The sequence below is a fragment of the Brachycentrus maculatus genome, unplaced genomic scaffold, assembly GCF_059751285.1.
Source record: "Brachycentrus maculatus isolate JH-2025_06_01 unplaced genomic scaffold, ASM5975128v1 h1tg000272l, whole genome shotgun sequence".
Classification (NCBI taxonomy): Eukaryota; Metazoa; Arthropoda; class Insecta; order Trichoptera; family Brachycentridae; genus Brachycentrus; species Brachycentrus maculatus.
This window is the reverse complement of record NW_028281023.1, coordinates 1,264,648-1,281,448: the sequence shown is the minus strand read 5'-3', so window position 1 is coordinate 1,281,448 and position 16,801 is coordinate 1,264,648. Positions and strand designations below refer to the sequence as shown.

General features: G+C 30.5%; 1 protein-coding gene across 3 annotated transcripts; it reads left to right on the top strand.

Annotated features, from left to right (window-relative positions):
• Positions 1 to 519: 519 nt before the first annotated feature.
• On the top strand, positions 520 to 10,686 carry LOC148305499 (juvenile hormone esterase-like). 3 transcript variants are annotated; one of them, XM_088266599.1, is made up of 4 exons: positions 520 to 612; positions 2,308 to 2,476; positions 6,691 to 7,976; positions 9,799 to 10,686. In XM_088266599.1, exons 2-4 carry the CDS (start codon positions 2,342 to 2,344, stop codon positions 9,968 to 9,970), a joined length of 1,593 nt encoding a protein of 530 aa, XP_088122725.1. In that variant the 5' UTR covers positions 520 to 612; positions 2,308 to 2,341; the 3' UTR covers positions 9,971 to 10,686. The 3 variants fall into 3 exon arrangements, with proteins under 3 accessions (XP_088122725.1, XP_088122724.1, XP_088122726.1); XM_088266598.1 differs by lacking the exon at positions 520 to 612 and adding an exon at positions 673 to 817; XM_088266600.1 differs by lacking the exon at positions 520 to 612 and adding an exon at positions 770 to 910.
• The last annotated feature ends 6,115 nt before the right edge of the window (positions 10,687 to 16,801 follow it).

Sequence of the window (16,801 nt, the reverse complement as noted above, 5' to 3'; positions counted from 1 at the left end):
ATTCAAAACATATAAATATATATATATATATATATATATATATATATATATATATATATATATATATATATATATATATATATATATATATATATATATATATATATATATATATATATATATATATATATATATATATATATATATATATATATATATATATATATATATATATATATATATATATATATATATATATATATATATATATATATATATATATATATATATATATATATATATATATATATATATATATATATATATATATATATATATATTTATTCAACCTATCTAGGTACATTAATATTATAAAATTGTTAAAACCCTCCCTCAAAACGGAAGTAATTATGCACCAATGTAATATATGTGATATATGTACTCACATAAAACTTATTTGTATGCATAATTCCAAACGAAACACACTTACATTATTTGTTTGTAAAACAATCGTAAGTTTTCATCCAACTAATGAAAGAAAGTAATTTTGTAGTCACCCGTTGAAGCCATAGTGGGGGCGTTGAGCCAACAGTATTGTGCTAGACTCGATCGGTGCAAGTTCAACTTACAACTATTCGTTACGAAACAAATTTTCCTTGGTTCAATCTTCCGGTAATGGTTAAAGCGATATTAAATGAGTTGAAACGGAATAGTAAAAGAGCTCGGCTTGTTGATTACTGTCCTTCAGTCGTACAATTAGTTAGTCTCCGGTCGACGTGTGATTCAAATGGAAAGGCGGGTTGTGCGAAGACATACGTGTATTTATCTACATAAAATAACAAATATTTTGTTGTTTCGTTTTCAGTGAATACAATAAGTTAGTTTCAATATAATATATTAAATTAATTATCAATTCACAGTTTCCGTATTTCCTTTTTTTCTGTAGTTTTCTGTATTTTTAAAGTTAGAGGTGAATAAACTGTATTAATTATAAAATGTTTAAATAGGTGAAATTTCTCGAGAGCGGTTCATCGCATACTAATAATGTATTAGGTTCATACCTTCATTCACATTGTTTTATTAATTACTAACCGGTTTCGTCGGCTCAGAGTACCAACTTGTTATGAAATAATAATTAGTTTAATTTATTTTTCTACTTTTGTGAAATAATGGTAAATTTTGTTTAAAAATGACATGTTGATGGTTCGATCCAGTTAGTTTTTTCATTTTATTTTACCGGTTTCATTCTGTCATGTAATTAATTTATATAATTAATTTAATGTGTCATCTGTGTAAAATACTTGCCAAATTTTCTTATTTTATTCATTTATTTTTTATCATATTTATAATTATAAATTACAATTAACAATAACGTACCCTTACTGAGTTTTTCCAAGTTAGGATACATTTGGCGTGGCAAGGACATATTTTATAATACTTATTTAATAAACTGTATGAATGAAAATAATTTTTTTTTTTACAACAGTTTACTATTTTTTTACAGTCATTACTTTTAATATTCAATTATAGTAAAAATTAATAACGCTTTATGATTCCAAACCATATTGAATCTTTTGATTCAGTTTGAGACTACCCCTGTTAGGCGAAACAGCTGTCACATCGAATGATATTACAGTAATATAATTTTTTACAATAATTTTTATAAAACACTGTTATTTTCCAATCTTCATATTTCATATTTCAATATCGCTGTAGCCTTTGTTAATCGTATGTATTTTTTATTATTAATATACATTTTAGACGGAATTTTGCATTGCAGAAGATTTCAAAACAATTGTATTATCTGTAAATTAACAGTAATAAAAAAAAATTAAAAATACAAGGATTTTTACATAAATACATACGATAAAACAGATTTTGCATGTAAACAATGGCACATAAAATACAAACAATTAAAATATTAAATGTAGAAACTATTACTTATATTAAAGGCTTGTCTGCACAAGTGATATATGAAATAATACTCGGAATGCAATATTCATATAATCTATTCATTTTATATAATTGGTTGGAATCGAACCCATGACGCCAGTATCGCAGTCAGGCTTAACCTTATCAGTTCAGAGTCTACTGATATCTTCATTTTTATTAAATGTATATTATTATTTTCATATTCGAATTTATAATTGACTAACTTAAACCATCTACTAACAGTTGTTTGATAATGCCCTAACAACGCGAAACAATTGTCACGAATTTAATATTTTAAGTTATTTTTTAAATAAAATATGTTACTTACTAGACCCTAAAAATCAGCGTTTGATTTTAATATTTAAAAAATAAATTATGGAGTTCTGCAAATTAAACGCCAAATCAATAAATATGTTGTCTTTATTTTTATTCCAGCTATCGAATCCAGGCTGGTAATCAGTAACCAAGTATGGCCGGTCCTAAAGTCAAGGTGTTGGAAGGTGAATTGATGGGTCGAGAGGTCACCTCCCTGGAGGGAAAAACCTTTTACAGTTTTCAGGGGATCCCCTATGCAGAGTCGCCTGTCGGAGATCTCAGGTTCAAGGTACCTACCTACTTTTTTATTTATATATGAAATATTAAAATTAAACGCCAATTTCAAAAGTCTACTAAATTTTATTTTATTATTTAAATAACACATTTTAGTTATTTAAATAATAAATCACAAAATGAAATAAGTGACAGGTGTTTCGTCTTGTTATTTCATTTTCAAACTACTGCCTGTATTACTCTTTTTTATTTATAAATTAATATCCATTTCATCACATTTAATTTACGTTCTTCTTCTTCTTTTTCTGACCTTTATCGGCACCTAATGGTGCAAAGGTCACTGCATCTCATCGACGCATATAGATTGTAAATTACGTGAAGACAGGGCGATCAGTCCTACGCTTCTGGCACCAGTTCATGATGTTTTTTTAATTAATAATCTTTGTTTATTCTAACCCCTCTGGGATAATTCCCACCGGTTCTCCAGTAAGGTAGCCAAAAGCACTGACCACTACACCATGGAGGCGTACAAAACGGGACTAAACAATCAATTTAGAAGAAAATTACGTTCTTAATTATTTCAAATAATAACCACGCACTTTAGAGTTTTCAAATTGTGTATTTTCGCTCCAAAACGGAGAAATCGATCTTATAAATCGATGTTATGGATATTTTTTTTATTTTGGACTATAGTTGATTTGATGATGGAATGGTCATTCTGAAACTGGTTGCCGCTATGTAGTGATGAGTTTTTAAGTGGTATTACACAAAGTGAACGACGAATGATAAGGGCAGTGTTATATTACCATACCACAAAGTTAACTAAGCTTTTAATATACAAAATACTTGTTACTACAAGGGATTTATTTACCGATCTTAGAATTTATTTACACGTTAGTATGTAGGTATGTAATATGTTCTCTTATTTGTTATATATATTACGTAGACATAAAAGTAAGTATATTTTATGAGTTGTATAACCACAGTAAGAAAATAACTGTATTTTTTCATCGTAAAAAAATGTTTATACTAGTACACTAACGAAGTAAAATATAAATAATATAACTTCAAGATAAGATAGAGAATATGTATCTACGTAACTGTCTACCAAAAAAGCTGAATCACGAAAAGCATACGTTATTTATAAAAAAAAATCCGTTAGTTTTTTTTTATTAAATACATATTTCAAAACTATTATTTTTTTGACATCTCAATATAGATGAAGAAGAACATGGAAGTCTGGGCATTTACGGGGCTTACGACCGTCACAGGCTGGTTTAGGTGGTCACTTTACACACGTGTAACATTCACCATCCCACCCATGATTGACAACCACACTACTCAATTTTTGGATGTTATGATGCCCTGATTTCCATATTCTTCTTCATCTATGTTGAGATGTCAAAAATGTTAAAAAAATAATACAATGAAAATAATATACAAAAAAGTGCGATACATTCGTGCCTTTAACTAGATTGAGAGTTTTCACACAGAATTTTCACTCACGAATTACATGAAATTACAGGAACTTTTAACTTGTCGAGTCATACCACTCAGAAGTAGGAATAGGCCATAAAACTTGTTCTTGGCTTGAAGACTAAGTAGGGCCATGATAAGCGGTGTTGCATAAACCGCAGTTAGATTTCAGAATCACTTAAGCGTTAGATAATTTAAAAATGCAGCATTTCGTGATTCGTGAATGACTGAGAGATTTTGACATTTAGTAGGAACGTTTTACACCGGTTGAAGAATTTGTAAAAATGTAATGGTCAAGTGAAAGATATCCATGTTTTCACGTCTATCAAGGCTCAATATACGTTAGAGCAACGTCATTTTCTCTAAGCCCAGAATATTTGAATTTTTTTTCTTAAAACACCTTTTTGGTATTGAAAAAATAGTTTTTCTTCGAAATAAATATATGGCTTTTAAAAAAATAGAGTTATTGAAAACCTTCCAAAACCTTTAATACTTTGAATACCTTTAATACTTCTTACCAATAATCAGAAGAAAAAAAGAGGCAAATTCTAATATACATTTTATAAAAAAAAAATTGAACGTGAACACACGTCTAGTCCTCAGCGCGCCCAAACGCGTTATGATTTAAGATCTAGGCCTTTACAACGTCACCATTGATGATGTTGCATTTACTTTGAGCCGTTTATGTTTGCAATCATGTGGGTTTGCACAACTCAGCTTCAGATGTACAGCAAGATATATTATGATATTTGCATATTTGAATTACTCACAGACGTTTATCAATTCCAAAGGGAGATATCTGTACCATAATAAAGATTTGTATGTGATAATAGTAAATAAATTATTGTTTAGTCTTAATACGCTTCTATCGTAAAGTATAATATGATATCAGCAGTAATATTTCCGCAATCTAAACCTTGGGTCATGAATTACATTCACTTCCTATTATATATAAATAATAAAAACTGATACTTGAATAGGTTAACCAAAGAATGTTCTTATAAACACGACTAGCTTCGAGAACTACAATTAGTTCTCTTCTAAGGGTGAAATACAAATTCTATCGTTACGGTTTGTATATTCATCCGTTGATGAGAACATGTGTAGTTCTCGAAACTAGTCGTGTTTATATTAATCAACTCAAAAGTGGTATTATACAAATGTTTTGTTTTTATATTGAACACATTAGAGGCGGCCAATTGTACACTGTTTACGACGTCATTTCTTTAGCTGATAATTCATACCCATATAAAAAATATCAGCTTTTTAAGAGATAAATAATTCACAAATACTTCGTCATAAAATATATATATATATGAACATACAGTAGCGAGCACTAAAATGTTTTCAGATTGAAAATATCAGTTTTAAAAATAAAAATAAATATTTGGGTGATTTCTTGATAGGTTTTCTGTTAAAATTATTTAACAATGTTTAAAGATGATTTATGGCAAAAATGCCTCTTTAGTGAACAAAATTCTATTTTCATAATTTTACAGTTAATTTGTAGATTTTAGATTTTTTCACACAAAAATATAAAAAAGCTCATATAATTTTAAAAAACACATATTTACTTACCATTATAAAAATCAACAAAACCAGTACCTACTTTGTTATTCCAATTTTTTTTATTTATGCTTCAATACGTTTTGACATGGATTTCACCAAATTTTGTATGTAGTCTTGGAAAAAAAAACTCAAACCACACTGTTTTGGTGACGTTTTTAGGTTTTCCTTTGAGGAAGGCTTCAGTTTATTTATTTCGATTGCCATTTTATACCACAAATTCTCGATAGGGCTCAGGTCAGGACTATTTCCGGGTCAATCCAGTGTTGAAATTTTATGATTTTTCATATGTTTTTGACCAAAAATGTATTTTCATAGTGTTTCATTTTTTATTTTTTTTAATAATATAATCTACAGTATCAGAAAAAAATAATACTAACAATTTTTTGCTTCGTGACACGGTGCAAAGTCATCTTGGAAAATGCACTCAAAATATAGGATAAAATGTAATCTGCCTCTAATAGTTTATTACGTGTGTATTGCTCTCTTCTTTAGTTAGGTCCGGGCAACACTTCCTTTATTTATTTTTTCTTATAATAATATCTTATTGTTATTCATACACACCTCCGTGTTATTCAAAGCAAATTTCGATATCGGGCATTACGCATACTTTTGAACGATTAATTTTATCTTATTTATGCACAGGTCATGAGACATTTAATTATTTACAATATTATTAAAACAATTATTGTTTATATGTATCTAAAAAATATGCAATACAAAAACGTGTTTACTGAAAGTGTTTGTCACTGTGATAATGAAGAGAGTATCTACATTTCGAAGAGAGTACTAGAGATTAGTTACGAATGCATTCGGGCATTCGTAATAGTTGTAGTAATAATAATAGTCTTAAAAACAATAATAATAATTTTTATTTTGGATAATTTAAATAGCGTCATTTTCGTAAAATACTACCTCAAAGGCGGTTCGATAGTAATATCGATCATAATATTTTTTCAATAAATATTCATAATGGTTTATTTAAATTCTTTTAGTGCGTAATATAAGCTACATTTAAACAATTCATCACAGATATAATTCTGTTATTAATGATAAAAAAAAAAACAAACGATTTATATGTTTCATTTGAATGCACTTATTTCTTTAAACCTTATTAAGGCATAGTCACTCATACGGTTGAGTAGATTTTTTTTCAAACGACTTTTCATAAATAGTATATCAAAAATATGTTAATTAAATTTCAAATATATATTTTTTTCATTTCAGGCTCCAGTTCCAAAACAGCCTTGGTCCGGAGTATATGACGCCTCAGAAGAGGGTCAACCCTGTGCTCAGTTTGAAAATGTATCGAGACAATACGTCGGATCAGAAGACTGTCTGTATCTAAATGTTTCCACTCCGAGGCTTCCCAATCCCAAAGAAGAAGATGAACTTCTGCCAGTTATGTTTTTCATTCACGGAGGAGGTTTCGTCAACGGATCAGGAAGCTACGATTGGTTCGGACCCGATTTCATTGTAGCGAAAGATATCGTTCTTGTGTCAGTCAACTATCGTCTGGGTGTTCTTGGGTTTTTGTCCTTAGATATTCCCGGAGCACCTGGAAACGTCGGTCTGAAAGACCAAAACCTCGCCCTAAAATGGGTGCAGAAAAACATTAGAGCCTTCAATGGCGATCCTGATAATGTAACCATCTTTGGTATCAGTGCTGGTTCGGCTTCAGTCGAGTACCATCTACTATCACCAATGTCAGAAGGTCTCTTTCACAAGGCCATTTTACAATCGGGATCTTCTCTAAATCCTTGGGCAAGATCAAGAAATCCGGCAAAAAATGTAAAAGCTCTATTGAAAGCTCTCGGATCTAATATTCCCCCCGAAGACCCGGAAGAATGTTTGGAATTCTTAAAAACCATAGAAGTGGAGAAACTGGCGACAACAGGCTACGAGATCTCGGATGATGAAGATATCAAAAACGGTGAAATGTTTCCATTTGTACCAGTTGTCGAAAAAACTTTTGAAGGAATGGAACCATTCTTGAATGCTGAACCGGCAGATCTTCTTAATGCGGGTAAATTTACTCGAGTCCCGACGATAACTGGCTTCTGCGAAAACGAAGGCGGCCTGTTCGAAGATTATTATCAAAAAGAACTTCAACAACTTAATAAGAGAAACTTCATAGATTATTTACCAGCGAGTTTTGAGGTAGACCGAGTGCATTACGATGCCAAACTGAGAGAAACCTATGACCAAATGAACGATGTGGATGCTGTTCATTCATTCTTGGGAGATCTCGGTTTTCTGGGTGGAATCCATCAGTCATTGCTCTGCAGGTTACGAAATAATCACTTGGAGAATTTCTATTACACTTTTACATATGATGGCAGCTTAAACTTCATTAAGAAGTTATTTAATATCATGGATAAAGGTGCATACCATGGAGATGATACCACGTATATTGGATCTAGTAAATATGTTTTAGATGTTTCGCCGACAGCTAAGGATATTATTGTGAGAAGTAAAATGGTGCAGATGTGGACAGATTTTGCTAGATATGGGTAAGAGTTTTAACACCAACTTACGCTCATATCGCGGGTGTACTGGCCAAAAACGTTATCTCGAAAATATGCAATTTTGACTTAATGATGCATTGTTATAAAGTTCTATAAACTGGCAAAATATACTAAATAGTTAAAACTGTCATATTTATGTGATTTTAAAAGTAAATTCAAGTTAAAGTTTAATATCGGGTATTTTATGCAGGTTTAAAGCTCTAAATAACAGGGGTTTTACAAACAGGGATTTAGAGTTAACGTTTTTTGCCAGTATACCCACGATATAATCATTAGACATAGATTTATTTTAACAACTGTTTGATTTATCAGTTTCTTTATCACCATTTGGTTATATCACCAAAGGGATAACCGAAAAGAAGTTATTTGTAAATTAAAAAAGGATGCGTGTATGTGGAAGAGACAAAGTGCTATGGCGTTCTATCCTCATATCGTGCCCCTGCGGAGAAGCAGCATGATGGTTAATTAGTTTTTACAAAATATTTTTTCCAAATTCCCATTACAATTCAATTCGATTAAAAATTACCGTTTTTTTCTCTTTGAGGAATCGTACTATACAACTATTTATCTTAAATATAGGCGTAAGTGAAACTTGTCAATAAATTATTATAATGTACAGAAGAAAGTTTGCCATGTATTGCGTATGTACTTATATATTTTAATGTTAGTTTGTTGAGTCAGTTCCTGTATATACTCGTTTTCCATACTTGTGGCCTCGCTAAGTGCATGACTATATGCAGCTATTTGTACTTGGATAACTATTTTCAGATATATCTTTTTCAGCACACTGGATGCATTTCATTAAGATTAAGGCGAAACAATTATCGCGAATCTATATTTTATTTATTTTTAAATAAAAAATGCAGCTAAGTTGACACTAAAAATCAGTGTTTGATTATAATATTTGATACATTTATTATGGAATTCTACAATTAAACGCCAAATCAATAAATACGCTAATGCCAAATAAAAGGAATATTCATCAGTTCTGCCCTCCAAATGCAATGTTTGTAGCTTTGTAAAATGATCACCACATCAATCAATTCGTTAAATATTAGAATTATTATAAGTCATAATTTAAAAGACTCCCTTAAAGCATTCAGAGCCATTAACAAATTCACTGATTTGTAGTTTATAACATTTTGAGTGTGTCCAAATATATTTGTTCATAAACCTAGATTATCTCCAATTATAGAAGTTATTTTTCATATTACTTTTTAACATCTCAACAATATGGTTTAATATAAACCAGCCTATGACGGTCATAAGCCCTGTAAATGTCCAGACTTCCATATTCTTCATCATCTATGTTGGGTTGTCAAAAAAAGGATATGAATATCAAATAAACTACTAATTATAATAATAATAAATAATAAAACCCTTATCCGCACCCCAATGGTGCATAAGGCACTGCGTCATATAAACGCAGTGTTATCTTAATCGTTTACACATGAAGGAAAGGTGATCAGCCCTCCGCTTCAGGTACCAGTCCAGGGTAATATTGATAAATATTACAGTGAAAAAATCACTCATATTTATTTTACCCCCCCCTGGGAATCGAGCCCGGGACTTTCAGAACGGTAGCCAAGCGTGCTGACCATTACACTACGGAGGCGGACACTTATATAGAGTCATAAAATAAACCCCGAAGAGGGCAACAAGTTGTTGTTAATAAAAATGTGAGTGGATCAAAAAACGAAGTCTTTTTATTTCTCCAAATAATATATCCCTATGATCCACAAAGTTAATGCTTTCAATATTCAAAATATTTTTTTTCAAAATTATGAGTTTTTTTCTTTATTTTCAGAAATCCAACTCCGTCGAAATCAGAACTCATTACCACAGAATGGCTACCAGTAACATGTCACCACACAGTTCTATTGGAAATCGGAGAGGAAGTCAAGATGAACAAAATGCCCTTTTTGAAGCGAATTACTTTATGGCAAAGTTTATACAACTCAAATACAACCCTAGATTAAACTGATCCTTGAAAATTGATCAATTTTAAAACGTAAATTTTGATTAAAAAATTATAACTGTTTGTTGAAAGTTGTAATAAAAATTTAACTTTGTAGGAAAATGTAAATTTCAAAACTACCAAAATTGAAAATTTTCGGCAACTGTAAATGTAATTTATATTTAAAGCACTCACTTTGTGACTTTCCAGTTTATAATTAAAATGTAACTTGGTTTTAAAATCACTTTAAATATTTTATTATTACTTAATTATAATGTCTACCGGTTTCGAAGCTAACCGCTTCTTTATCAAGACTGATTAATACTCAAGAGTCTTGATAAAGGAGCGGTTAGCTTCGAAACCGGTAGACATTATAATAATAAAACATTTATAGTGATTTTAAAACAAAGTTACATTTGAATTATAACGGTAAATGTCTTGAATTCATGGTGTTTATCTTCAATTACGATTGTTTAAAAATCCTTTTCTAAGATGATTGATACTTTTCAGCAATATTCTATATATTTTTATTAAATGTTTTTTATATGATTTATCATATGATGAAACCTCAATAAAATTTACGACCTTAAATATGTAACCTAATAAAATATTAATTCAGTTAGTTATCCAAAGACCATATTTTTTTTAATTAAATGTTTTTCCATTTACATTTTCATTTTTTAAAAGAATCTTTGTGGTAGATTTTATACTATTAAAAATAAATAAAATTTTAAATACACACAATTTTTTAAACATAATTTCGAGTATTGTATTAAATTCGACAACACCTTCCCTTCCCTTCACCATTAAAATGTTTAAATGTATCGAGACATACACAATTTAAAAAAATGGTTATTTTTTTTTTAATTACGTATACATAGTTGCATTGTAACTAATTGATTTCTTCTTTAAAATCCCGGTTTCTCCTTTAAAAATTTAGAGTATGATTATAACTGTAACATTCATTAACTAACTAATGCTTATTACCTTAACGCCGCTTCTCCGAAGGGTACGCAGAGGGAATAGAACGCCACACCAATCTGTCTTTGCAAACAATCTTCGCGTCTCCCACATTCATGCATCTCCTCATACATACCCACCGATTATTCCGACTTCTGGCCCGACGGCATTCAAGTATTTGAAATGTTATACTTGATCATTCCAAGTAATTTTCTGTCATCCTCTGCATCTATCACCAACCACATTACCCTCATAAATTTGTTTTACTATCATTTCACTCATTCGATTCAAATATACACACCTTTCTTGATTTTATCATTAATGCTTATCTCAGCCTTACATTCTTAACCTATATATCACCATTCAAATATCTATCATACATCGTTTTACCGCACATTCATCTGAGAGATTGCATTTCAACTGCAGTAAGACTACTTTTATACCTTTATAACGTCAATTATAAAACATGTGTGTCCACCTCCGTAGTGTATTGGTCAGCACGCTTGGCTACAGTTCTAAACGACCCGGTTTCGATTCCCAGCGGGAGGTCAATTACATATAAATGTTTTTTTTTCACTTTGATATTAATTCAATATTATCCTGGACTGGTACCTGAAGCAGAGGCTAATCGCCTTTCCTTCGCGTGCTAGCGATCAAGATAACACTGCGTTTATATGATGCAGTGCCTTGTGCGCCATTGGGGTTTGAAGAAGATTATGTGGAAAATTATACTAAAAATGTACCTACTCATGATATAATATGAATCAGTACAATAGTATTCCAGTGTAAATATTATTGGTTTTTAAATAAATTAAATAAATATATTTCCGACTTTGTCCATATATGTGATATAATTGATCTACATATTTATTGAAAAAAAATCTAAATATTAAAGGAAAAATTAACGTGTGAATAAATCTTGACTATCTTAAATCTATTTATTTTACAATATTTGTAAAATGTTAAGTGTTCATGAATGCTAGATTTGAATTTGGGAGTTATTAACACCAAGATTTTTAATTTTGAGTAATATGGTTATCAAACGTACGTAGAATAGTGTAACAGTGTATAAATCATCACTTAAACCAGCCAATAACATATCGAAGTCATGTTAACATTCAGACTTCCATATTTATCTCAATAGATTTTCATTTATGTTAAGATATCAGTATTAAAACGCGTTATTTGGTTTTATTTGTTTATTTATACATAAAAAAAACATAATGTCCAATTACAAGCCTACCAACCAAAAAGAATGAACAAACAACAATGATGAATGTTTAAACAATAACAGCATATAAAAAAAACACTCAAAACATACACAAAATCAAATTCGTTTCATGATACAAAGTTATAGAGAAATAGCCTTAATAATATCCTATAATATCTCAAATAATAATAATATCCTAAATATCCTTTATCTGCCTTCGCAATGCAGTACATATTTAACAGAAGGTTTCTTCGGTCTTCCTCATATATTTTTTACCATTCTTTCCTCACTCATTCGTTCCAATTCATTAGTATTCGGCTCAACACAGGCCATGCCTAAAGAGCCGTAATACGTATAATAAATGTGTATATGAAATGAATATGTATATTGAATGTATCTATGTATTATGAAAATAAATAAATAAATTTAAAAAAAATAAATAAATAAAAATATGTCCAAACGATCTCAACACACCGCTCTAATTTTTATTTATAATGTATGAATGCGTTGCATTCATTCCTTATTTCATTCAGTCTACTTTCATGTCAACTCCATGTTTCGCTTCCAGACTCCGTTGTGTACTGCCAGTTTAGCTTTTAATAATTTTTATTCTTTAATTAGTTTAAATAACACAAATATAAACTATTATTAACACTCAATTTACATCAAATGACAATCAATATGACAATGACTAAAGCCTCCCCCCTATTGTCTATGTTCCCCCTGATCAGAAATAAAAATAAAAAATAAAAATTCAATTTATAAATAAAAATAAGAAACAGCTACTACCCCCTCTTCAACCTTCAACGTTCCAAGGACCGAACTCTAAAATTTAGAATTAGCTTCACATACGGTGTTTGAAAATGATGCGGAATGCACCGAAACACGTGTCACAGTAGATTTTAAGAAATAGTGGTACTTACTAAGTAAAACATTAATTTAAAAAAAAACATGTTCCCTGATTCTTGTTTTGAATTTTCTGGAAGTCATACTAAAATACGAACTTCCACAGTCGCAGTTTATTTTATATATGCCACTTTTCTCTAATATATTTTCAGGATTACTTTCAGGTGTTTTAAAAATTTTTGTTAAATTATTTTTTATGTAAAATGCTGGTATTATATTATTAGGGAATTTTTTGGTTATTTTATGTGATGGACCCAACTCTAAAATTTAGAATTAGCTTCACATACGGTGTTTGAAAATGATGCGGAATGCATCGAAACACATGTCGCAGTAGATTTTAAGACATAGTGGTATTTACTAAGTAAAACATTAATTAAAAATTTAAGATTATCTTCTAAACAAACGCTTTCTCAAACCAAATATAGATAGATGGCTTATGTGAGATAAAGCGTCATGAGATTTATGATACATAAAGATCTGTAAATTCCATTTTTTTAGTAGAGCGGTTGTCAATCATGGGTAGGTGATTGTGTTGCATCTCTAAGTGATCACTTAACCAACCTGTGACAGGTCATAAGCCCTGTAAATACCCAGACTTCCATATTCTTCCTCATCTGAGTTGAGATGTCAAAATGAAATTTGAAATTAACGTTTCGTGTCTGTATTTGTAAATATGGTGACACTACTATTATGAAACTATGTTAAATGTTCAAATTAAATATGTATTTAATAAAAGTTATAATATTTTTCATTCTGGCTTGACTAAACGCTGAGTGCAAAACTTAATTGCCATAATTTGCTTACAACTACATAGTATTATAAAATAAAATATTTTTTATTTAATTCTTTGTTTCTCACGTATAATTTATCTGCATTTTGGCTCTTTTGACATAGCCTGTGTTGAGCCGAAATACTTACATGCTTAAGCACAACAAAACTTAAGTACAACAAAAGTAAAGTATTGTTAACAATTTAAAACAATAATAATAAAAAAATAAATAAAAAGAACAAAACTTTGTAAATACGAGTATATAACATAAGCGTTATTTTGGGAAGAAGTTGTAAGAACATCAGCTCGCTGACAACCGCAACCCTCCAGTGCTGCTCCAATCTGTGGTCCACAAGCAGTTTCATGAAGAAGTTGGAGCTCTTCATCAGCCTCTCCCGGGAGCATGCCAATCTATGTCTTATTAGCCCATCCCAGTGTGATGAAGCAAGCATTCAGTGTCGTGGTAACTTCATGAAGGTCATTAAAGTTATATGTTTTAATGTTGTTTTTCTTGCGCTCCTCTTGGGATAAAGTTATACATACAATTAAAACATAATGAAAATAAAACATACTAAAAATATTTCAATATAATAATATACAAATACAAATAATTGTTGATAATCCAGTGGTCCTTCTTTGGGAGTCTGCAGTGACGGTGTCCAAATATCACGTGAAGGCAGGATGACCGACAAAATCAGCTTTCACAATGATCTCAGATATCAAATGCATCTGTCAAACCATTATGAAAACCAGTTTCGATACGGTTCAGCCTTCGACAGCGTCAGATGACGTCCTGTGCTCATGGTTTCGTTGCAGTTCATCGGTTTCAGCTACGGTTCTGCTTGGCACCAGAACAGGTTGCCGCTGAGCTTGTCTCTGAATTTGAGTAGATTCTCCTGGATATATTCATCTGTAATTTTTTACAAATATAGAAATACTGTGATTTGTAATAAATTGAGTGCAATTTTAAACACCTAAAACAAGCTGCTCTCCAGCGTGGCCATCGCGCAGGGAGGGGTCCTGCCCAACATCTTGGCCATGCTCCAGCCCAAGAAGACCGGGAAGAAGGCGCAATAATAGCGGATTGATAACGTTTTTATTTAAAATATTGTATCTATCATTATAATTTTCATATCATAATCCACATCTGTATAAGCGCCCTTAAGGTAGTATTTTATGAAAATAGCGCTGTATAAGTTATCCAAAATTATTGTTATTATAAACTTCCAACCCCGAATTTTCGGGGGTTAAAAGATTACCTGAAAAATAAATCATATTAGACGCCATAAAAAATGTTTATATAGAAAGAAGAAGAAAAAAGTTGCACGCATTTCCTTTGAAGATCCTTGATTTTCGATTTTACTATCTTCTATCTTTACTCTTGTTTCAAGTTTTTTGATCCCGCCGCAAGATGTCATTAGCTTTCTCCTGTCAATCCTGAAAAATAAATAAAATTAATATATTGAAGGTGTGACCACACTTATATGTGACACATTTTTTAAAAATAAAAATCGTTGTGTAAAAACTGAAATTGGATAGTAGTTATCATAAATAAGTATATAAAAAATAAATTCTACCGATAACAAATAAAACTTTTAAATGCAAGTATGTAAATTCAATACATGTACTGGGAACAAACTACTAAGATATCGGTTATATCGTCGTTGTTTTAGTGTACTATTGTAATTTATATTATGATGAAATAACAGCTCAGAATAGTTAAATTTAGATTTTCTTAGGTCACCAAAGTAATAATATAATCAATGTAAAGTCTAATGGATTTGATAAATAAAGACAAAATGAAACAAACAAAACATTCTCTTGTATTTATTTGGAAACGCAAAAAAACATTTAATTGAAAGAGCAACTATAAATGCAAATATAAGCTTTATTTTCCTTTGTACAAAATAAGTAGAATAAAATTACAGTGAAAACTAAAATTCAAATATACTAGAGCCATCTATTTATCAGTAGACAAAACATCAATCTTCAATGGCAGCAAAGACGCACTACCCATTTACACATTAATTCAACAGTCCAATGGGTAAATTTCCGTACTAAGGATCACAAACTTTAATAAAGCTACTCGCCGATAGATGGTGTGTTAAAAAAAAAATAGCACTATTTTCCAGTGATTCAGAGATGGTTCTAGTATATTTTTATATAAACTCAACACTTGGGTTATGATAACGCTTATCTCAAATAAATGGGGGATTTTAACGTAGTTTTTAAGTAGATAAAAGGCAAATAAACACGTGTGAGTTATCGAATGCGACCGTTGGCAGAGTCAACACACTTGACACGCACTAACACATGCATGATGTTCCATACTGAACGGTCGTTGGGCTGAAGTAATTAATTTTTCATTGCATTATGGTCAATCATGTTAAATGTTTAAAAGTAGTTTGACTAGCTACAAAATTAGCTACAAAATCTGCGAGGGGTAAAGTGATCTTACCAGCTCGCGACCCTCGTGCCAAAGTTGGCGAACGTGTCTTTGCTGTTGCAGGCCTGATGGCACGTAATACTCTTCCACCATCAGTTAGAAACATTGGGAGTGAGGTGATCTTTAAAAAAAATAATTTCGCATTAGTTCGCAAAATCAATTAAACAGGATTATTTTCTACATAATTAAATCACAGATATTTATTTTACATTTAAATATGTATAAGTGCCTTTACGAATTATTTTATGAAAATGGCAATTTATAAATTATTTAAAAATATTTATTTGATAGATTTTTTTCCCGTTTCTAACTTAGTGGTATTCCTTTGACTCATCCCTGAATTCATAAACTGAAAGATATATTTTAATTGTGAAAGCGATGCGTGCATTCGAAATTGCTTTAAAGTTAGAAAATAAAATACAAAAAATAAGAAAGCGACAGTTGATAACCTGAGTAATATTGATTATCTGAGAGTTCGAGGTCCGGATAAAAAGTTGAAAGACCTCAGGTTAAAAGGAGAAAAGATGAGATTTTTTTAATAAACGCGGTAAATATCCTGCTT